This window comes from Girardinichthys multiradiatus, chromosome X (assembly GCF_021462225.1).
Source record: "Girardinichthys multiradiatus isolate DD_20200921_A chromosome X, DD_fGirMul_XY1, whole genome shotgun sequence".
Lineage (NCBI taxonomy): Eukaryota > Metazoa > Chordata > Actinopteri > Cyprinodontiformes > Goodeidae > Girardinichthys > Girardinichthys multiradiatus.
Genome location: NC_061817.1, coordinates 22,709,174 through 22,733,932, shown reverse-complemented (window position 1 = coordinate 22,733,932; position 24,759 = coordinate 22,709,174). Strand labels below are relative to the sequence as shown.

At 40.1% G+C, this 24,759-nt stretch overlaps 2 protein-coding genes across 3 annotated transcripts in view; both read left to right on the top strand.

The window, feature by feature from the left end:
* Positions 1–17,053, top strand: part of LOC124862755 (adenylate cyclase type 9-like) — a 65,897-nt gene extending 48,844 nt beyond the window's left edge. The window contains exons 5-9 of the mRNA XM_047356863.1: positions 2,995–3,097; positions 3,612–3,820; positions 5,168–5,327; positions 8,078–8,220; positions 11,542–17,053. Of these exons, the coding sequence (XP_047212819.1) occupies positions 2,995–3,097; positions 3,612–3,820; positions 5,168–5,327; positions 8,078–8,220; positions 11,542–12,889 (1,963 nt within the window). The 3' untranslated portion in view covers positions 12,890–17,053. The remainder of the gene's footprint in view (positions 1–2,994; positions 3,098–3,611; positions 3,821–5,167; positions 5,328–8,077; positions 8,221–11,541) is intronic.
* A 321-nt stretch (positions 17,054–17,374) lies between these two features.
* Positions 17,375–24,759, top strand: part of LOC124862821 (CREB-binding protein-like) — a 53,201-nt gene continuing 45,816 nt past the window's right edge. For both annotated transcript variants that reach the window (XM_047356964.1, XM_047356963.1), the window contains exon 1: positions 17,375–19,274. In XM_047356964.1, coding sequence (XP_047212920.1) covers positions 19,190–19,274 — 85 coding nt within the window. In that variant the 5' untranslated portion in view covers positions 17,375–19,189. The remainder of the gene's footprint in view (positions 19,275–24,759) is intronic.

Sequence of the window (24,759 nt, the reverse complement as noted above, 5' to 3'; positions counted from 1 at the left end):
TAAAGTGCCTTACAAAAGTATTTAAGCAACTTCAACTTTACCTAGTGTCATTTTACAATAATAAACGTGGGAGTAAGGGAAAAGAAAATGATGGCTTGGTTCTGATCAGAGAACCTTTTTCACGTTTGCTGTGTCCCCTAAATGGCTATTGGCAAACTTTCTTCTTGCCACAGTTTTATTAAGACCACATTTTTGAAGTGCATTACTATATTGTTATAATGTAAACATACAGGTCCTTCTCAAAATATTAGCATATTGTGATAAAGTTCATTATTTTCCATAATGTCATGATGAAAATTTAACATTCATATATTTTAGATTCATTGCACACTAACTGAAATATTTCAGGTCTTTTATTGTCTTAATACGGATGATTTTGGCATACAGCTCATGAAAACCCAAAATTCCTATCTCACAAAATTAGCATATTTCATCCGACCAATAAAAGAAAAGTGTTTTTAATACAAAAAATGTCAACCTTCAAATAATCATGTACAGTTATGCACTCAATACTTGGTCGGGAATCCTTTTGCAGAAATGACTGCTTCAATGCGGCGTGGCATGGAGGCAATCAGCCTGTGGCACTGCTGAGGTCTTATGGAGGCCCAGGATGCTTCGATAGCGGCCTTTAGCTCATCCAGAGTGTTGGGTCTTGAGTCTCTCAACGTTCTCTTCACAATATCCCACAGATTCTCTATGGGGTTCAGGTCAGGAGAGTTGGCAGGCCAGTTGAGCACAGTGATACCATGGTCAGTAAACCATTTATCCGGTGGTTTTGGCACTGTGAGCAGGTGCCAGGTCGTGCTGAAAAATGAAATCTTCATCTCCATAAAGCTTTTCAGCAGATGGAAGCATGAAGTGCTCCAAAATCTAGCCCAGGTCAGGCGCTTCTGCCGCTGTTTCTGGTTCAAAAGTGGCTTGACCTGGGGAATGCGGCACCTGTAGCCCATTTCCTGCACACGCCTGTGCACGGTGGCTCTGGATGTTTCTACTCCAGACTCAGTCCACTGCTTCCGCAGGTCCCCCAAGGTCTGGAATCGGCCCTTCTCCACAATCTTCCTCAGGGTCCGGTCACCTCTTCTCGTTGTGCAGCGTTTTCTGCCACACTTTTTCCTTCCCACAGACTTCCCACTGAGGTGCCTTGATACAGCACTCTGGGAACAGCCTATTCGTTCAGAAATTTCTTTCTGTGTCTTACCCTCTTGCTTGAGGGTGTCAATAGTGGCCTTCTGGACAGCAGTCAGGTTGGCAGTCTTACCCATGATTGGGGTTTTGAGTGATGAACCAGGCTGGGAGTTTTAAAGGCCTCAGGAATCTTTTGCAGGTGTTTAGAGTTAACTCGTTGATTCAGATGATTAGGTTCATAGCTCGTTTAGAGACCCTTTTAATGATATGCTAATTTTGTGAGATAGGAATTTTGGGTTTTCATGAGCTGTATGCCAAATCATCCGTATTAAGACAATAAAAGACCTGAAATATTTCAGTTAGTGTGCAATGAATCTAAAATATATGAATGTTAAATTTTCATCATTACATTATGGAAAATAATGAACTTTATCACAATATGCTAATAGTTTGAGAAGGACCTGTACAGGGGTTGGACAATGACACACAGCAAGACTGGTGAAAGATTGGTTTGATGAACATGAAAGTGAAGTTGAACATCTCCCATGGCCTGCACAGTCACCAGATCTAAATATTATTGAGCTACTTTGGGGTGTTTTGGAGGAACGAGTCAGGAAACGTTTTCCTCCACCAGTATCACGTAGTGACCTGGCCACTATCCTGCAAGAAGAATGGCTTAAAATCCCTCTGACCACTGTGCAGGACTTGTATATGTCATTCCCAAGACGAATTGACGCTGTATTGGCCGCAAAAGGAGGCCCTACACCATACTAATAAATTATTGTGGTCTAAAACCAGGTGTTTCAGTTTCATTGTCCAACCCCTGTACATGACACTAGTAGAAATGGGAAAACAGTGTAATTCTCCTGCCATGTCACTAATAGGCGGTATGTTCACTGAAACGCAACAAAATGTAGAAAATGAGCATTTTGTTGGAGAACCTTTTATTATATTCACAAGAATCAGCAGCACAAACAGTACTTTGTGATCTGCTAATGTTGTTGATATTTTCTTCTGTGGCTTTTAAACTGGTCGGCTTTCGTTATGCTGTGTTCGTTTGCATCAATTTCTACTGATTGCAGTCACACATCAAATGTGCCAGGGCTTTCCCATACTGAAAGATTTGTCGTTTTCAAAGAAAAGCAAGAAAAAACCATTTAAATAACTAATGAAGCCTTTTGGATGAGAGATGAAACATCCTGTGTTTATTGACTTCACTGAAGTCTCAATTCCTGTCCGCAGTCTTGGGTGTCTATGTATCGCTTCAAGCTTCAAGCAGGCCATACACCATACTAATAAATTATTGTGGTCTAAAACCAGGTGTTTCAGTTTCATTGTCCAACCCCTGTATATTCCCACCTGAGCTAAAAGTTACCATGGGCCTCATAGTTGCTTGTCTTATTAATGGTCTCCTTGCTTGGCTTATTAGTTAGTTGATTAGGTTGAGGACTTCCAGTTGTGCCAGAGTCTTTCCATTTATGGATGATTGATTGGACGGCAAAGCTTAATGCTTTGGTTATTGTTTTATAACCTAACCCTACTGACTCACCCTAACTACTGATTAGAGGATTTCTAAAGATAATTGGTTGCACTAGATTTTATTAGTGGAGATCAGAGTAAAAAGGTTTTGAATAGTTATTCATTCCCCGATTTTCATGTTATTATTTCCCAACACTTTCGAAAACCATCTTTAATATTCCTTTAAGGTCACAATTATCAGCAACTTTGTGCGGGTCAATTCAGCACCATCCCCATTAAAAATTACATCAACATTTGTAGGTGTAATGTGACAAAAATTGAAACAATGTAAAGGGCTCATATTTAAGTCTGAATTTGACATGATTTTCTCTGTGTTTCCAACTCTAACAGTCTTATGAAGGACTATTTCTACAAGCCGCCCTTACACAAGCTGAGCCTCACCTTCCTGGAGAGGAGCCTGGAGTCTGCCTACCGGATAAGCTACCAGGAGGAGGTGTGTTTCTGTGATGTAATGGTCTCCATCTGCCTGAATTTGATTGAAAGTATGAAGGCATATGAATGTAGTTTGAGTTTATTTGTATGTGCTGTGTTCTTCCCCAGCAACATACTGTTGTTACTCTTTGTCTCTCTGTAATCAAATATTCGCTATTGATTCTTGAAGAAAAGTCAGTCTCTTCTCATGATATCAGTAAATCCCTTTGTGCTATTTTTCATATTTATGCTGAAATAAGGTTACATTTCTGTTTAGTTACCTGTATCAGTGTTTGTCTGTCAGAGTCTAGTTTGGGAAGCCTGTTGGCACCACATTATCACCAGGCTGGTCAGACTGCGGCAAAGAGAAATGACTGCAGGACCTTGAAAGATGTTATACAGCGGGTTATAATGCCCTCTGCTGGTTTAACTTTAGAAGTGCGTTTATGATTGCATGAGGGCAGCTGTTAGTGGTTAAAAGTAGGTGCATTTGGTAATTATTTGATATTAATTTCCATCTTTGCCTTCCCTCCCAGGTGGAGAATCAAGGAGTAGTTCAGACGTTCGCCAGCCCGACGTTCAGTTCTTTCCTGGATATGCTGCTGTGCAGTTTAGTCGTTCTGGCGCTCTCTCTTGCCTGTTTCCTCCGACCTCTCGTCACCCAGCAGAGTCCGTCCATACCTGCACTTATTCTCACAGCTGTAGCCACCCTGCTGGAGGCTCTGGCTCTGCTGTTTGCTATTCGGTGAGATACTAAATACAGATTGCACGTCTTCAGATACCAGGCTGTGGGTCGACAATGAAAAAAATTATTTAAAGGCGCAGCCTTATTTTGGGCTTAATCAGTGTTCCAAGGCTATATAAGGTTTATATTTCCCATAATATAAGATACAAAAAATTCAGGAAATTTCAAGGCTACCTGGTGAATATTCAAACTGTGGAACTGACTGGAGCAGTGTGTATACCTCCGCAGGAATGGAAATACTAAAATGTGCTCTGACAGACAGTGAAATTGGCTAAAACGCCGGTAGAACGTGTAAGAAATACACATAATAGTTATGTTACCCTTTGTGAGATTAGTTAACAATAAAAAATAAAGACAATTACAACAGTCTGTATTTATTTGCAACCTTGTAAACGATGTATAAAACGTAAATAAATAAAATTATCTTTCCTTGCAGTAGCATATTTTTAGACTCAGTGGGGAGGTCTTGCATGGAGGCCACTCTATATCAGCCCCTCGTCCTATAAGTCCGTCCCCTTATTTAACCAATCAAACATTCACTCTCTCAATGAATACCATTCTAAAAAAAGCAGCAAGTTTTTATTATGCAACTTATCAGAAACATTAAAAACTAAAGACAATTGATTTGTAGAAAATGGTCACAAAAAACCATGACCCAACAATGCCTGTAAGCATTTTGGATATGAAATCTGGTGTGATCAAATGTGGGCCAGATTCTTTAAAAATCACTGGAAAGTCCTCTAATTTAGCTTGAACCATATTGGCCATATCAAAAAAAGTCCATGCTTCAACAAAAAGAAAAAATGCAAAGTCCAGCCTTTAATTTGAAAACATTTACTCAATGGGGGTAAAAAAATCCCATATCAACAAATAAGTGTTGTTTTATTTTACGAAAACAATCACTGGTGCCACATTTGGCAAATCTACATATTACTAAAAGAGTTGTGAATGAAGCATTTTTGTAGCACATTCTTTACTTTTTTAAGGTGATCAAAGTGTCTAGGAAGTCTTTGAATTAATAATCCATGACTTTCTGTTTCCCAGGGACAAAATAATTAAGTGGCACTTCCTCAATGGGGTGGCAAAAAAAACATGTCATTCCTGTTAGGGAGATGCTTCCTATTTCCTGTGACCTTTTAGCATTATGGGCGCATTCATATGTGCCAGGTGTCAGTGTCAACTGCAGTTAAACTCTATCCAACATACTGAATATCTTGTTGGCATTCAAAAAGTCCAGTTCTGACACTATAATAACAAATACTGAAATGTGAACACTGCGTGCAATGATATTTTAATGACGATGCATTATGTATAAGTTCTGTCATTCCTCTTTTATTACCTCTCCAGTATGGCTTTCTATCTGGACAGTGTGCTGAGCTGCACTCGGGTGCTGATGAGGGCCGTCTCTGGCTGGATACTTCGCCACTTTATCGGAGCTGTTCTGGTGTCTTTGCCTGCTCTGGTAGTCTTCTCCCATCTCACCTGTGACATGTATAACTCTATCCAGGTATAATTCAGTTTCATTTACTTTTTCCTGGCATTGTTAACAAAAATATTTAATCTTTATTCCTACAGTGGTTAGGCTTGGGCCTAAATTCAATTCAATTCAATTCAATTCAAAGATACTTTATTGATCCCCGAGGGGAAATTAGAATTCCAGTACAACCCATCCAAACAGACATCATGACACAAGACAAGGGGGGAACGGGTCACCGAGGCTTTGCTGCCCACTCACAGGCGCTGCCCTTGCTATATGAGAAAAGAGGTCACATTAGGCAAGTAGAGGGAAAAAAAATCATATTTCACACTTTATCCTTAGCAGGATACAGTTTGAGATTGCAAAAAACCTCAGCACAAAGAAGCAACAAGTTTACAAAACAACATCATGCCGGGAACGGTGAAGGTGGTGTGAGGGGTGCATATGTTTATCTTGAGCATGTGTGTGTGTGCAAGTGAGTGTGTGCAAGTAAGTCCATGAAGCACTGTCCTAGAGACCATTGTCCTTGATGGTTCGTTGGAATGTTCATCAACCGGCCACAAAGTTCTGAGCAGGTCCACAGATGTCCTCAGGGAAGGGAGGGGGCAGAGGGAGCAAAGCGTCATGTTTACATAACTTCCAGGAGAAGTTGAAGATAGCCAGCCATCAAGGCCGCGCAGGGGAGCCAGATTCAGAAAAACAATAATTATTTGGGTTAGGCTGACTCTTAATTTTCTGTCAGCCTTGAGAGTCTCACTGGTGCTTCTCAAAGGCGAATCCAAACAGCAAATGAGATTCTCATTGTAAGATATCCTTGAGTAAATTATCAATTTTGTAAGATCATGGTATAAATAACACAAACCTTTCAAGCAACATTCTATAACATAATCAGTTGCAGTCTTCAAAACAGCAACTACAGGTCCTTCTCAAAATATTAGCATATTGTGATAAAGTTCATTATTTTCCATAATGTAATGATGAAAATTTAACATTCATATATTTTAGATTCATTGCACACTAACTGAAATATTTCAGGTCTTTTATTGTCTTAATACGGATGATTTTGGCATACAGCTCATGAAAACCCAAAATTCCTATCTCACATAATTAGCATATCATTAAAAGGGTCTCTAAACGAGCTATGAACCTAATCATCTGAATCAACGAGTTAACTCTAAACACCTGCAAAAGATTCCTGAGGCCTTTAAAACTCCCAGCCTGGTTCATCACTCAAAACCCCAATCATGGGTAAGACTGCCGACTTGACTGCTGTCCAGAAGGCCACTATTGACACCCTCAAGCAAGAGGGTAAGACACAGAAAGAAATTTCTGAACGAATAGGCTGTTCCCAGAGTGCTGTATCAAGGCACCTCAGTGGGAAGTCTGTGGGAAGGAAAAAGTGTGGCAGAAAACGCTGCACAACGAGAAGAGGTGACCGGACCCTGAGGAAGATTGTGGAGAAGGGCTGATTCCAGACCTTGGGGGACCTGCGGAAGCAGTGGACTGAGTCTGGAGTAGAAACATCCAGAGCCACCGTGCACAGGCGTGTGCAGGAAATGGGCTTCAGGTGCCGCATTCCCCAGGTCAAGCCACTTTTGAACCAGAAACAGCAGCAGAAGCGCCTGACCTGGGCTACAGAGAAGCAGCACTGGACTGTTGCTCAGTGGTCCAAAGTACTTTTTTCGGATGAAAGCAAATTCTGCATGTCATTCGGAAATCAAGGTGCCAGAGTCTGGAGGAAGACTGGGGAGAAGGAAATGCCAGAAGTCCAGTGTCAAGTACCCACAGTCAGTGATGGTCTGGGGTGCCGTGTCAGCTGCTGGTGTTGGTCCACTGTGTTTTATCAAGGGCAGGGTCAATGCAGCTAGCTATCAGGAGATTTTGGAGCACTTCATGCTTCCATCTGCTGAAAAGATTTATGGAGATGAAGATTTCATTTTTCAGCACGACCTGGCACCTGCTCACAGTGCCAAAACCACTGGTAAATGGTTTACTGACCATGGTATCACTGTGCTCAATTGGCCTGCCAACTCTCCTGACCTGAACCCCATAGAGAATCTGTGGGATATTGTGAAGAGAACGTTGAGAGACTCAAGACCCAACACTCTGGATGAGCTAAAGGCTGCTATCAAAGCATCCTGGGCCTCCATAAGACCTCAGCAGTGCCACAGGCTGATTGCCTCCATGCCACGCCGCATTGAAGCAGTCATTTCTGCAAAAGTATTCCCGACCAAGTATTGAGTGCATAACTGTACATGATTATTTGAAGGTTGACGTTTTTTGTATTAAAAACACTTTTCTTTAATTGGTCGGATGAAATATACTGATTTTGTGAGATAGGAATTTTGGGTTTTCATGAGCTGTATGCCAAAATCATCCGTATTAAGACAATAAAAGACCTGAAATATTTCAGTTAGTGTGCAATGAATCTAAAATATATGAATGTTAAATTTTCATCATGACATTATGGAAAATAATGAACTTTATCACAATATGCTAATATTTTGAGAAGGACCTGTATATCCTGACTCTTGCTTGTAAGTAAAAGAAGAGTGTAGTAAGTGGCCTTTAAGCCTTGTAACTAATCAACAGGTAAGGGAAGGGCTGATCCTTAGTTTTGAAACTGTAACCTTTTAAAACTTAGGTATCACTTGATTTCTGTAACTAACTGTATTACTATGACCATTTGGCTTTAACTTGGATAATATTTGAAGAAAATGTTTAAATAACTTGCAGTCAGTTTAACTCCCTCTTTTCTTTTTCTCCTCGTTTCTTCTCAGTTTACTATGTTCATCCTCTGTGCTGTCATCATAGCTATTATTCAGTACTGTAACTTCTGCCATCTCAGCTACTGGATTCGCTCCACAGTAGGCACACTGGTGGGGCTGGCAATGCTTGCACTGCTCTGCTGTTCCCCCTGCAGGTAGGACACAGCTAAAATAAATCCATGAAAAATGTTACAGATTCTGCTTGTCAAAATGCTCAAAAGTGAACTTGCATATGGTGTTGCATACTTCAAATTGATGACATTATGTTTGGAGGTGCATGCACACACATTAACGTAGTAGTATTAATTACATTTCATTAAATATAATCATCAGCGAACTTCTTTAATATCATTTTATTGTTACTCTTCATCATTGGTCATAGTTGCAAGTTTACCTTTTCTCTGTTTACATTCTTTTCAAATATTACATCCAGTTGTCTCTGTTCAACATCACTAACCAGATTAATCACTGTTTTTGGTAGAAATTATATTTCTCCATGGCAAATAATTTAGTGGTAGGTGTAGTAGAGTAATAGAAAAGCAAAAGACTCTTGAGCTATGACTTGCATGCTGCTTATTCTTTGTACAGAATCATTAATTGAATGGGGCCATGTTCAGTCTTCAAGGTAATTTATTCTTTGAAAACACAGCTGTCAAACAAATGGCCTCTATTTAAGAACAAAGGCATCAGATGGTGCACATTTTGGTTATAGTTCATTCTTCTAAAGAATCGGAGTAAAATGGTTTGTTCCAGGCATTATTCAGGACAACTATGATTTAAAAGTTATTTCAAGAGGAGAAAATGTATAAGAAGCTGCAGAAATGATCTCAAATACTTTAAAATGAAAACCACAACCTAGGAGATGTGAAAGAAAAAAAAAACCTCTTCAATGAATAGCTGATAGTCAAAATAGCACAGACTCAGCCAATGATCTACTCCAATGATCAAAGAAGGTCTACAGCTAGCTTTGAGTACTGTAACGGTTAAGAGAAGCCTATGTGAATAGCAAAAACCACACGCAAAGTCCCGTTGTTGAAAAATGACATGTACAGTGCCTTGCGAAAGTACTCGGCCCCCTTGAACTTTTCAACCTCTTGCCACATTTCTGGCTTCAAACATAAAGATGTAAAATTCAAATTTTTTGTGAAGAATCAAGAAGTGGGACACAATCGTGAAGTGGAATTAAATTTATTGGATGTGTCAAACTTTAACAAATAAAAAACTGAAAAGTGGGGCATGCAATATTATTCGGCCCCTTTACTTTCAGTGCAGCAAACTCACTCCAGAAGTTCAGTGAGGATCTCTGAATGATCCAATGTTGTTCCAAATGACTGATGATGAAAAATAGAATCCACCTGTGTGTAATCAAGTCTCCGTATAAAAGCAGCTGCTCTGTGATAGTCTCAGGGTTCTGTTCAAAGCACAGAGAGCATCATGAAGACCAAGGAACACACCAGGCAGGTCCAAGATATTGTTGTGGAGAAGTTTAAAGCCGGATTTTGATACAAAAAGATTTCCCAAGCTTTAAACATCCCAAGGAGCACTGTGCAAGCCATCATATTGAAATGGAAGGAGTATCAGACCACTGCAAATCTACCAAGACCCGGCCGTCCCTCTAAACTTTCATCTCAAACAAGGAGAAGACTGATCAGAGATGCAGCCAAGAGGCCCATGATCACTCTGGATGAACTGCAGAGATCTACAGCTGAGGTGGGAGAGTCTGTCCATAGGACAACAATCAGTCGCACAAATCTGGCCTTTATGGAAGAGTGGCAAGAAGAAAGCCATTACTCAAAGATATCCATAAAAAGTCTTGTTTAAAGTTTGCCACAAGCCACCTGGGAGACACACCAAACATGTGGAAGAAGGTGCTCTGGTCAGATGAAACCAAAATCCAACTGTTTGGCCACAGTGCAAAACGATATGTTTGGTCTAAAAGCAACACAGCTCATCACCCTGAACACACCATCTCCACTGTCAAACATGGTGGTGGCAGCATCATGGTCCGGGCCTGCTTTTCGTCAGCAGGGACAGGGAAGATGGATGGGGCCAAATACAGGACCATTCTGGAAGAAAACCTGTTGGAGTCTGCAAGAGACCTGAGACTGGGACGGAGATTTATCTTCCAACAAGACAATGATCCAAAACATGAAGCCAAATTTACAATGGAGTGGTTCACAAATAAACGTATCCAGGTGTTGGAATAGCCAAGTCAAAGTCCAGACATGAATCCAATCGAGAATCTGTGGAAAGAGCTGAAGACTGCTGTTCACGAACGCTCTCCATCCAACCTCACTGAGCTCGAGCTGTTTTGTAAGGAAGAATGGGCAAGAATTTCAGTCTCTCGATGTGCAAAACTGATAGAGACAAACCCCAAGAGACTTGCAGCTGTAATTGCAGTGAAGGTTGGCGCTACAAAGTATTAACGCAAGGGGGCCGAATAATATTGCATGTCCCACTTTTCAGTTTTTTATTTGTTAAAAACGTTTGACACATCCAATAAATTTCATTCCATTTCACAATTGTGTCCCACTTGTTGTTGATTCTTCATAAAAAATTAGAATTTTATATCTTTATGTTTGAAGCCTGAAATGTGGCAAGAGGTTGACAAGTTCAAGGGGGCCGAGTACTTTTGCAAGGCACTGTACCTAGGAGGTTCCAATTTGCGAAAGAGCATAGAATTTCCACCAAAATTAGTCATCCTCATCAAAGTGGATCTAACTATCTTAGGATAAGCAGTTTGCTGTCTTTTTCACTTTTTCTCATGAAATACAACATATGCAAAGTTATTGTCAAATGCTACACTAGGCAACAAAACAGAAATTTCTGTTTTCACTTAAAGGTTAAATGAAATGACCTAAAAGTTGAACTTTTAAGTCATTTCCCTTTAGTGGTGATTTTTGCCTGCACCTGGATTACCTTACTTTATTTATGTCCCGTTTCTTGCATAATCTTGTTAATCCATATTTTTTTACAATTTATTTTAGAGAATGTTATGTTGACAGATTGCACCTACGACTGTAGGCTGAATATTAATACGATGGATTGGGTTCCAATAGTGTGTGCATAGAAAATTCTATTATTACTATATAATGTGATGTATGTTATGTGACATACGGTAACATTTCTTTAAAAAAAAAAACAAACAAAAAACCTTTTCTTCAAAAGAAGAATAAATCAATACATTGTTCTGATATTTTTTATGTATTGGAGTTATTAATACATTTCAGTTTTTTGTCTTGTCTCTTCCAGTGTTAGGGAGAGTTTTTCCTTTACTTTGACAAAGTTAAAACAAGTATACATAAAAACCATAAATTTTTTCATACCATTATCAAATGGCACTAGAAGTGAGATTTTTGGTAAATCCTGAAAAGAACCCTCATGTTAATTTGGGTACTACTTTTGTTGCATGCTTACATTTTGTTTTGCTTTCCTGTTATTCTTAATTTTCTTTCTTACCTTTGTCTTTCCACCAGGTCTTATGGTCAAAGCAACATCACAATCAGTTCCATTTTAATGTTTGACAACTCATCAAGTTCTGATCGACAACCCGACTCCAACCCACACAAACGTCTTATTCCTGAAGCCTGTGTGGCCTTCTTTCTGCTCCTGCTCCTTGTTTGGTTCCTTAACCGTGAATTCGAGGTCAGCTACCGTTTGCATTACCACGGCAATGTAGAAGCTGATCAGCACCGCATCAAGATTCAGAACATGAGGGACCAAGCTGACTGGCTTCTACGCAACATAATCCCAATCCATGTAGCGGAGCAACTTAAAGTCACCCAGAGTTATTCCAAGAACCACGACAATGTGGGGGTCATATTTGCCAGTATCGTGAACTTCAGTGAATTTTATGAAGAAAGCTACGAGGGAGGCAAGGAGTGCTATCGCGTTCTCAATGAGTTAATCGGTGACTTTGATGAGCTTTTACGCAAGCCTGCCTTTGCAAACATTGAAAAGATCAAGACCATTGGTGCAACATACATGGCTGCAGCCGGACTAAACACTCAGCAGTGCGCAGATGCGGTGCATCCTCATGCGCACCTTCGCGCTCTTTTCGAATTCACCCTGGAAATGATGCGAGTGGTGGATGACTTTAACAAGAACATGCTCGGCTTCGGCTTCAAGCTTCGCATTGGCTTTAATCATGGGCCCCTGACAGCCGGCGTGATTGGAACCACCAAGCTTCTCTATGATATCTGGGGCGACACTGTCAACATCGCCAGCCGCATGGACACAACGGGCGTGGAGTGCCGCGTTCAGGTCAGCGAGGAAAGCTACTGTGTGCTCAGTGGCATGGACTACGAGTTTGATTATCGAGGGACGGTTAACGTCAAAGGCAAAGGTCAGATGAAGACGTTTCTTTATCCTAAGAGCAGTGACCGTGGCCCCGTGCCTCAGTACCAGCTGTCAGTCTCACCAGAGATCCGAGCGCAGGTGGATGGTAGCATTGGCCGGTCTCCCACTGATGAGATTGCAAGCATGTTGCCAACCACCAGCAAGAATGCAAACAGTACCAAAACGATGGTACCCAGTGCCAGCACTGGTTCCTCAAACACAACAGGGCTTTGTCAAATGAAAGACTCAGTCATCCGTGAAAGATGTCCCTCCACAGCCGCTTCATGTGCCAGACGATCCATGTCACACAGTGGCTTAACATCAATACCTGTAACCAGTCTTGAGGGACACTCGCCAAGTAACAAACAGCTCATAGTCTCATCCTCAATCCAGCAACATGCACTACAACACTCACCAAGAAAAGACACAAAAGACAAACTAGAGAATAGCTGTGACATTATTACTGGAGATTTAACCAGGCTTTAAGTACTTGCCACAACAGCACTTTTATTACCAACCTTTCCTTTAAGCTTTCATTACTACTAGCTGCCATGTGTAGAAGCTATACGTTTGTCCAACTTCAGGTAGAGAAGGAAGATTTGGACAGACACAGAAAGCTGGGTTGTACAAACAAGCCAGGTTTTCCATCAGCCAAAAAAGAGCTTGTTTGTAGTGTAAATGTGATTGGCTGATATCATCAGAGGTGCTTGGGGAAACACACATAGGGTGTTGGGCAGATATTCAGAGAAAATGGAAATTTGCCTCCTAACAATCCCATGGTCTGCCATTAACTTACTTGATTACCTTTGCACCTTTAATCTTGATTGTTTCTTTCAAATGTGTTTTAAGTGCCTTTAGACTAGAATAAGATTTAAACAAGGCCTTTTTAACTCAATAACAACTAAAAGGAAAACCTTTACAAGCGAAAACTTTCTGGAATAAAACTTTGCTGTTGGTTTACTTTTATGAACTATATTTTGCAAAGATATATTTTTCTTTCTATCCAAGAGGAGATCAATAATGTGAGAAATCATACAAATGGATAGTTAGAATTTTTGAAGTGAGGTTCTGTGAAGTTTCCAGTATAAACAGTGAATGCAAAGAGATACTAAGATACTTGGTCCATCTGACAACTCGAGGTGAAAATGTTTGTATCCATGGGATACAATGTTTTATCATTACCTGTCTGAAATTTCTCAAGATAATGTTAAATTTGTTGCTGTTTTTTCAGCCAAACAACATCCGAATTACTAAGCAAGTCACTAATCTGGCAGAGGCTACTGGGATAGCAGTCCGCCAGGATAATTTCTAAACAACTGTGCAAACTGGAAGAGCACAGGAGCGTGCCATCTCCGATTCTGATGGACAAAATCCAAAGCAGTCGTCGCTGATGCGTCCGATGGATACACCCAGCAGCCAATGTAACAACCAACATGTTTTTAGTGTAGTAACAGAGATTTTGTTCAGCTTAGAAAATGGCAAAAAAAAAAATGACAACAGCCTCTTATGAAAGTTTAAATGTTTAATATCTCCTGTTTTAATATCTCCACAGAGTCCCAGGGATATTGACATTTTCAGTTGTTGATGTCTGAAATGTGTTAAAATAGCTAAAACGGGGTCGTTTGACTAATTCTTCTGAGACACACAAAGTCCAAACGTTTACTCAAATCTCGCAGGACCTAGAGCGGACTGATGAGGTGAAAGTGATGAGGCAGATTAATACAGCTTCATTAATTAACACTACGTCAGCTTAGAAAACAAAAACGGGTAACAATATACTCCCTTGTGAAGGTTTTGATGGTAAATATCTCTCACAAGTTATGAGACGTGGAAAAGCAAATGAATGCATCAACTTCAATAATGTTGCACCCAGTCCAAATGCTCTACTCTTGGTGGTCTTAAAATAGACTGACGAGTCAAAGCTGGTGAGGTAAATTAATATAGATGGCAGCCAACAAAACTAATGTAACTTTAGCATAATGACAGGGTCGTTGGCATATTAACATTAGTAGATATTAACTGACTGAAAGTGTCGGAAGTTATCCACTAATCTAGCATCGTATTCCATGTATAAAAACATTTTAAGTTTGAGTTGTTTTAAGTTACTAAAGTTAGCTAAAACGTTTGCCCCCATTTATTAAATGTTAGCTTTTCACCGCTTTGAGGACTTACTCACTTGTTTACAAACGTATGTTGATATGACATCAATAAGGGAACTATTATTAATGGCTTTCTTAAAAATCCACAAATATCCCTTTAAGTGAATGAAATAAAGCAAAATGTTGTTTCAAGATGGCAAAATCTGCATAATAACTGCTGCTGTGCCTCAGTTCGTGTAAAAACCAGAAAACTCATGAAAGCAATGGCCAGGACTAATCGGTACAGAACACTGGCGGATGACGCTGAGCTCTATGAGCATATCCGCACGAATTAAATGTTGCATGTCCTTTATTTTATAATGCATTCAGGCAATGGTTAAGCTCCCCTAGAGTTACTCAGATGACGGAAATACAAACAGGTTTGCTGTTGTGGCAGGTTTTCACTGACTACAATTAAGATCTTCATATTCCCAAATCACTATGAGATGATTTCTTCAGCTATACTTAATCGGCATGGTTGCAGCATTGAAGGCTTCTGGTTGTTGTGCCTCCAGCCCACAACTTAGACTCTTGTGGGAGCTGAAGATGCGTTTGGTGTTTTGCAAGAAGCTGACATACCTGTAGATGGGTTTTAAGCCATGATTTCAGATGGACTAAATACAAAAAAAAGTAACTGCCTAATGGGTTGGATTGCATTACACTGTGTTAAAGTAGTTCTTAGTTTTCTCAAGACGAGGATAATCAATGTTGAATGTCACAAATGTGTTTGTGTTGTTACATGAAACTTAAGCTGTTCATCTAAGACGCTCAACTCTCCAGGATCTCAAAGACATTACTGGATGCAAACAGCTTGATGCTTTTGCTGCTTCAACCTTTAGTGTCATGAAACTTAATGTGCTAGCACTGTAAATGCAAAAGGAGTATCTCAAATGTATTTCATATTCCTAGGTGTTTTTAAAGCTTTTTTTCCATGCTATAATGTGACATTTTCTGTCATTCTAGCTGAAAATAGATTGCGTGCTCAAGAGCAAAAAGCTACAGTTACACTCACTCGTCTTAATTTTGGATGTGTTTAAAAAGTAATACATAACAATGTCCTCATATATTAAAGCTGCCAATTCATATTTAATAAATGTGATCCAATTTGCCTTTTGTCTAAAAAATACTTCTGTTAACCATTTCAGTTAATATTTGTTAATATTTGTTCTCTATAACGCAGATGCTTATATTATAACATATGTACAAATAAAGCATAAAATGGGAACCTTAACCTTAAATCACATTTTATTTTGACAGTTTTCCAAAATGCCTACTGTCTTCTCATGATTAATTTGTAAATAAAGAATTAGGTTTTATATTTTTCTTTTTTTCCATTTTAGTTCGGTATTATGTGCCATATGGAGCTGGATTAGTCTAAATGTAATAATAGAAAATGAAATGGAAACTTTTTTTGTTTTTTTTGCTCTTGATCACACAACCCTTGTAGCGCAACATGTTTGTGACACTACAGAAAGGGGGGGGGGGGATCATTCCTATACGTTTAGGTGATGGTAGAAGTAAACGTGTTGTGGAGAAAGCATAAACTTTACATGTCTTTATTTTTTGGGGTAATTTTGATTAGCTTTTTTGAACTCTGAACCTTTTTGGGGGACAGAAATGAACAATAATATACATGTATGATTCCCCAGAGTCTGATTTTTATTTGCTTTGTTTTCTTGCCTGTACATGAGCATACAGTGTATTGATTTAGCAGGAATAATTGAGATGTTGGTGACATTCTAAACCAGCATAATAGCGCACTGGGAAAATTATGATGCCAAAGAGTGTCATTGCCTTCTTGTACAATTTCTTTGTGTGCTGTCTCTATTTTCTGGTTGTTTTCCCATACACATGCACACACTGTTAAAATGCAATTGCACAAGGCTCTTGTTTTTGATGTACATTATGCCTTTCTACTGTAAAGCATTTTTATTATTTATATAAGAGCATGTTATTGGGTATTAAATAGTTTAGAACTGGACAACTTTAAAAATGATGGTATAATACTGTTTTTTTTTTTGCATGTGTAAATCTGTATGAGTGTTTATAAAAGTGTGAAGTTCTATGGTATCTTCTGAAAGAAGGGATTTGGAAATGTGTCCAGTTTTCTCATAATATACAGTAATAGAGGTATTTCAGCTAATATTGCTAATAGGTAAAAGTGGAGTAGCTTGCTATTACTCCCACACAATAAATTAATATGTTTTGTGTTGTATAAGGCACGCTAATAGGTGAAGTGAAAGTTAACGTTGAATAAAAGTCACATGCTGAAAATGAAAGAGAATGTTTGAATTTACAGCCTTAACATTTCTTAGACTTCTCTTAAGGGGGAATAGATTGTAAGTTGGTCTTTAAAATTTTGCTTTATCCCTATTGTTTTTGTCTTGGACTGTTTAATCCTAAAATTAGAACATATTGCACATAGTACTTAAAGATAGATGGATGTTGTTTTCTAAAATGTGTGTAATTAAATAATAAACCTCTAATAAAAACGTTTGCTTTCCAAATCTTATTAACTTTCAGGGGTCAGTAACTTTTTCTCATTTTTTCACAACCTTGTGTGATAGAACACAAACCAGTACTTAGTTGTGAAGTGGAAGAGGAAAAAAATATATCTATAGATAGATATATCTAAGGTGGATAGATATTTTACAAATAAAGGTGCATTTATTTGTAGTCGGACCTCCTGAGTCAGTGATTTGTGGAACCATCTTTCACTGGAAAACTGCTGTATGTTTTTCGGAGTAGGTCTCTTCAGGTTTTGCACATCTGTGGACTCAAGCTCAGTCAGGTGGGGTGGATAGTGTCTACTTAGAATCTGAGGCTAGGCTTGAAAATTTCTTTTTTAAAGTAGGATTCGGGTCTTGACTTTGATGACTACTCTGCTGAAAGGTGATCCTCAGCCCCAGTCTCAAGTCTTTTGCAGACTTGCAGATTTTCTTCCAAAATTGCCTTATAATTAGTTTGATCTTCTTGTCAACTTGGACTAATTGTCTTGTCCCTGTAAAATAAATGAACTACCACAAGATGATGATACCACTACCATAATGTTGGGGATGGTGAGGTCAGGTTGTACTGGATGTTGGGCAAAATTTTAAAATCTGGTTTTATCTGGCCAAAGCACCATTTTACACATTTGCTATGTGGCTTGAGTCAAACCGTGTCAAATTTTTCGAGTTTTGGATAATGGCTTGAGCAGTGCTATGTGAGATGGGATGTTTTATAACCTAACCCTGCTTAAATTGTCTCCGCGATTTTCTGGCTGATCTACCTGGTGTGTTGTTAGATGTTCAGGATGCGATATGTTCGCTTACATTCTCTATTAAACCTCAGAGGCTTTCACAGATCTTTATTTTCATACCAAGACTAAATTATGCAGAGATGGATTCTATTGGTTAGGTCACCTCTGGAGGCAATCGGTTGTAATGGGTTTTAATTAGGGGTATCAGAGTAAAGGAAGGTGGAATATATATGCATACCTCAATTATCAGAAAATTTGAAAACGATTGATCCTTCTTCCCATGAACGGAGCAAAACGTACATAAACCCAATAAACTACCTTGGGGTCTGGTTGTAAAGTAACAAGTAAGGTAATGTGACGTCAAATGAGTTGTAACTTTTACTGTTTTTCCTTTCACAAATGCATCGGTTTTCTTAATGTGTTTGTTTCAGCTTCTATAAAATGTACCTTTATTTTTTTATGTTATTTCACGCCTAAAGGTAACTTCTCATACGTTCACATGACGCACGGTGGGACACAGGTTTACGTCAGGGCGTCGGAGCACTCCTCCCCTCCTTCCACCTAAAAAAAAAAAAAAAAAAAAAAAAAAAAAAACTTTTTTTTTGTATCAGAGGAATCAACAGCCGCCATCTTGACGCGGCTCGGAGTCGGGATTTCGGGGGGAGCACAAATTTTAAAACCGACCGGAGCCATCCAGACCTGACTGAAACGGGATTTTTCCGGCCGAAAACCGAAGAGTTGATTCTTCCGCGGAGAATGAGCCCAAACATGTGACGGTTGCGGGGGTTTTTATCGTCTCGAAAGGACACTGTATATTTGATTTCCCTTTCAGAGAGCGCCGCTGGTTGTCGCCGTATCTCCGTCCACTGAACGTTGTATTTACCTGGGAGACAGCGACGAGAAAAAATAACCACCTCATAGAAAATATTTTTTGAATTTTCCTCTTTTTATTTAAGCAAAAATTGTATTTTATCGCTGCTTATTTCGACTGCTAAAAAATGATTCTGTACGTGGGTGAAACCGACCGTCTGCGAGCAAAGGGATTTGCCTGTACGCTGTGTAATATTTTATAATTGTTCTTTATTTATTTTCCTCAAACTGAAATAATTTTTGGCCGCAGTAATTGGGGATAATTATGTGGGTGTTGGGTGTTGGATTATCATGGGTTGATCTTCGGCGGCGAAGCGTGGCGCTGTTGCCCTTCTTTTAAAAACCGTCTTCTCCGGGCAGCATTTCACCACTCTACCAGTCAAGAGAAAATAAACTACCAACGTTGCCTCTTCGCACGCAACATCGAGAAAAAAAAAAAAGTTACGCATTATTATAAACCAGAGACTCACGGCTTGGATTGACCCTGTTATTTTTGCTCCCGGAATCACCATCCATTGATCATTTTCACCGAGCAGGATGGCTGACAATCTGCTGGATGCGGGACCCCCCACTGCAAAGCGACCCAAGATTAATTCACCGCTATCAGGATCAGACGGCCCAGGTAAGCACACATCTCCATTTTAACACTCCTGTAGCTTAATAACACAGAGACTGACTACAGTGCAGAGAAATGGAAAGAGTAAAATAACACCAAGCTGCCACCTGAGCCATGGGATGCGCAAATACTAGAGGATCTGTACATTAAGTTCCTGTTGGATTCCTTCAATGAATAAACTCATAATACTATTAAAAAACAGATAGTTTTAAACATCCGCCAATCTAACCGGAAACTCGAATATTCCAACTTTATGCAATGCTACCAAAATTAAGCCATTATAACTCATTAAGTACATTCTCATCTTTTAAATGAAGGTTACTATTTGCATTATTTTTTTGTTTCTAATCTCTTTTAGATTAACTGAATTATTCCATCATTTGCATTGTTTTTAACCTGTGTCTTGAAAAAGTAATAGCCATCTGTTCTCCATTCAAACAAGTGCTTGACTCAAAATCTATGCAGGAAGGGGAAAAAATGGGAAACACAACTAGGGTAAATAAGACTTCCTTGTTTCTCTTTTTTTTTTTTTTTTTTGAAGAGGAAACACACAAAACTTTAGAAACTACCATCCATTTTATTGCCGTGTATTACTGATTAGCCCTAGGGTCTGTGTCTTCACTTGTCCAACTTGCAGAGCAGCTCTTCTTTCATATGTGGGGAGGAGACAAAAATGGTAGCATTATGTTAAAGCTGGCATATATTACAAACAAGATCTTATGGATGTTGTCTCTTTGCAGTATAAGTTGTGAGCTTTAACTGATTCATCCTTTCCACACTGTATCTTTCTCAAAAGTTGCAGTTTTCCAGGTTTTATCTGTTGAATTCAGTTTTGTAAATTTGTAATTTTACCTTTTTAAAATGGGATTTCATAAGTTTTCAAGAATCTTTTGTATGCAAGAGTCTGCTCTGGCATTCAGCTTTCTGTTGGCTGCTTAATAGACATGCAGCTCATAGCTTTCAACTGTAGTTCTGAGCGGCATTGCATCATTAACAGTTACAGGTGGTGCTCCTTTGGTTTCCAGGCCATGACTGCCCGCGTTTTACATAACCAGATATATTTCCAGTCTCTGCTGTTTTGATTTTAAAGCATTGGAAGGATATGACGAAAAATCTTTGCTGTTTTGAATTTCCCAAATTCGAAAACCTTGATATACCTTGATACTGTGTTAACCAGCCCATGCTTTTTCATTGGTAAATATTTTGCACGTAGCAGGTGTATTTAATGAATTTGTCTCCAGCAACTTAAGCCTTGCCCTAGAATCAACCTTATGGCTTGTACTTGTATAGCGCTTTATCAAGTCCGACGACCCCAAAGCTCTTTACACTACAATCAGTCATACCCCAATTCATACACTGACAGTGGTAGACTACATTTTAGCCAGAGCTGCCCTGGGGCAGCCTGACAGAACTGAGGTTGCCATACAATCGGCGCCACCGTGCCCTCTGACCACCTTTAGCAGGCAAGGAGGGGGAAGTGTCTTGCCCAAGGACACAATGACTGAGACAGACAGCATGGGTTCAAACCGGCAACCCACTGGTTACCGGACAAATCTCTACCTCTCCTGCTACTGTTGCCCCATATTTACTTTCGTACACATTTTTTGGGTATATGAAAATTACAAAGTTTAGGGACATGCTTTGATGCATTAATTAGATCAATCTTGTAAATCCTTACTTTTTCAGTTTAATGTTTGTGTTCAAAACTACTACCACCCTTTAAGAACATGCAGCACTTTTTTTTTTCTCGTTTGTAGTCCATGCACAAAAAAAAACCAAGTGGTTAAAATCAGAAACCGCAAGTTAAGACCTCTAACCAGGTTTGTCCAATTACAGAGGAAAAATTGTTATTTTTAGTAAACATTTTAATAGGGCTGCAAAATCCCAGGGAAATATTTTGTCTCCCGACCCATGCATGAAGCTGTTGCAGAACTGCAATGCTCCTTCTGTGACAGACTTCTGCATCCTTGGTGCACAAAGGAGCGTTATCGCAAATCCTTCCTCCCAGCAGCTGTAAGACTTTATAAACATCACCGCTCCCAACAAACTCTAATTCAATAAGTTGTTTATATCCCTTCTTAGGGATGGGTACTGAATTCGGTACTTTTATAGGTACCGACCGAATTCTGGGGAGGGTGTGGAGGAGTGGGCGATATTCCATGCCGGACATGAACACAGCATTGCACGCACATGAGCGTAATAACGTCAGTCACTGCTGGTACAGCCAACAAAGCATGGGTGATAGAAAGCGGTCGAAAGTGCGGCTCCACTTTTCAAAATGCGCTGCAGATTACGCTCGCTGCAATATTTGTGATGCAAAGTGCAAGGCCAGCTGCGGGAATTCTTGTAATCTGAGGAAGCACCTGAGATTTGAAGAGTGCACAATTTTTGTCAACCTCAGATCTTCGGCTACAACTCCTGCGTTTGGCACCATAAGCACATAGCATGTTGAAATGAAAAAGTTTGAGACTTTATTATTAAACGAATTAACATTTATTACCACATAAACACACACAAAAGTACCGAAAACTGGTACCGTTGCCTACCGGTATCGGTACCGTATCGGTTCAAATGTGAAAGGTACCCATCCCTATCCCTGCTTTTAATTGCACAATTATTTTTTCATTTCTTGAAAACAGTTAGTTTTTTTCTGCACAAATGTACTTGCACATCTTGTGCTTTTTTTTTTTTTAAATTACCCTACTCAGTCGCATGTTTCTTTTATCAGAGTGTGCTATGTACAGTGTTTTCTTATGCTGTAAATTTCCCCTTACTTTAAATTCTCTTATTCTAATTTTTTGTTTGTATATCGTTGCCTTTGTGTGAATCTGCATGTTTCCATTTGCCTTTCACTTTGCTGCTAGTACCCCTAAATTTGCCCACAAAGGGACAATAAAGGGACACTTAGATTGCAAAGATGACTGTTATTCGATATATTGTGAACCTGCATATTAAAATCAGTTCAATTCAGTTTTTTTTTTAAATAGCGCCAATTCACAACACATGTCGTCTCAAGGCACTTCACAAAGTCAGTTCAATTGAATCATACAGATTTCAAGTCAGGTACATATATTCCAATTAATCCTAACTATAGAACAGTGCAGTGAGATTCGGGTATTTATTCAAATTGATTAAAACGTTTTTCTATCTAAGGAAACCCAGCAGATTGCATCCAATCAGTGACTTGCAGCATTCCCTCCTCCTGGATGAGCATGTAGAGACAGTGGACAGTCACTAGTGTTGACTTTGCAGCAATCCCTCATCCTGAGCATGCATGTAGCGACAGTGGAGAGGAAAACTCTCTCAACAGGAAGAAACCTCCAGCGGAACCAGGCTCAGTGTGAGCGGCCATCTGCCACGACCGACTGGGGGTTTGAGAGAACAGAGCAGAGACAGAAAAAGAACAAAGAAGCACTGATCCAGGAGTACTTTCTATGGGAAGGAAAAGTAAATGTTAATGGATGTAGCTCCTTTAGTCGTTTCATCTAGAAAGAAAGAACAGATAAACTCTGAGCCAGTTTTCAAGTTTAGAGTCTGAGAGAAAGCACAAAGAGTTATTAATAGTAAGAGCTTGGTCAGTAGCTATGTCTAGGAGAAAAATGGGGTTAAACACTGAAAGACAGGGCCAAGTGTTTTGTCGTTAGAAGGTGACTATTAAGTTGTTGGTAGCAGAAGCTTGGACGATGTCCCTCTCCAGGACGGTGTCACAAGTAGACACAGAGTCAGGTGTAGCTTCTAGGAAGAGAAAAGAGAGAGAACATAAAGTTAAAAGCTGAAATAACAGTAAATAATGCAAATTTGGAGAGTAGTATGAAAATGTAGCAGAGAGTGAAAGTGGTCATTATGTCCTCCAGCAGCCTAAGCCTATAGCAGCATAACTACAGAGATAGCTCAGGATAACCTAAGCCACTCTTACTATAAGCTTTATCAAATATTATACACTGCTCAAAAAAATAAAGGGAACACTTAAACAACACAATATAACTCCAAGTAAATCAAACTTCTGTAAAATCAAACTGTCTACTTAGGAAGCAACACTGATTGACAATCAATTTCACATGTTGTTGTGCAAATGGAAAAGACATCAGGAGGAAATCTTTGGCGATTAGCAAGACACTCAATAAAGGAGTGGTTCTGCAGGTGGGGACCACAGACCACTTCTCAGTACCTTTGCTTTCTGGCTGATGTTTTGGTCACATTTGAATGTTGGTGGTGCTTTCACGCTCGTGGTAGCATGAGACGGACTCTACAACCCACACAAGTGGCTCAGGTAGTGCAGCTCATCCAGGATGGCACATCAATGCGAGCTGTGGCAAGAAGGTTTGCTGTGTCTGTCAGCGTAGTGTCCAGAGCCTGGAGGCGCTACCAGGAGACAGGCCAGTACACCAGGAGACGTGGAGGAGGCCGTAGGAGGGCAACAACCCAGCAGCAGGACCGCTACCTCCGCCTTTGTGCAAGGAGGAACAGGAGGAGCACTGCCAGAGCCCTGCAAAATGACCTCCAGCAGGCTACAAATGTGCATGTGTCTGCAGAAACGGTTACCGTGAGGATGGTATGAGGGCCCGACGTCCACAAATGAGGGTTGTGCTCACAGCCCAACACTGTACAGGACGCTTGGCATTTTCCAGAGTACACCAGGATGGGCAAATTCGCCAATGACGCCCTGTGCTCTTCACAGATGAAAGCAGGTTCACACTGAGCACATGTGACAGACGTGACAGAGTCTGGACACACCGTGGAGAGAGATCTGCTCCCTGCAACATCCTTCAGCATGACCGGTTTGGCAGTGGGTCAGTAATGGTGTGGGGTGGCATTTCTTTGGGGGCCCGCACAGCCCTCCATGTGCTCGCCAGAGGTAGCCTGACTGCCATTAGGTACCGAGATGAGATCCTCAGACCCCTTGTGAGACCATATGCTGGTGCGGTTGGCCCTGGGTTCCTCCTAATGCAGGACGATGCTAGACCTCATGTAGCTGGAGTGTCAGCAGTTCCTGCAAGATGAAGACCTTAAAGCTGTGGACTGGCCCGCCCGTTCCCCAGACCTGAATCTGATTGAGCACATCTGGAACATCATGTCTCGCTCCATCCACCAACGTCACGTTGCACCACAGACTGTCCAGGAGTTGGCAGATGCTTTAGTCCAGGTCTGGGAGGAAATCCCTCAGGGGACCATCCACCGTCTCATCAGGAGGATGCCCAGGCGTTGTAGGGAGGTCATACAGGCATATGGAGGTCACACACAATACTAAGCCTCATTTTGACTTGTTTTAAGGACATTACATCAACGTTGGATCACCCTGTAGTGTGTTTTTCCACTTTAATTTTTGTGTGACTCCAAATCCAGGTCTCCATTGGTTAATACATTTGATTTCCATTGATGATTTTTGTGTGTTTTTGGTGTCAGTACATTCAACTTTGTACAGAATTTGAGAATATTTCATTCATTCAGATCTAGGATGTGTTATTTGAGTGTTCCCTTTATTTGTTTGAGC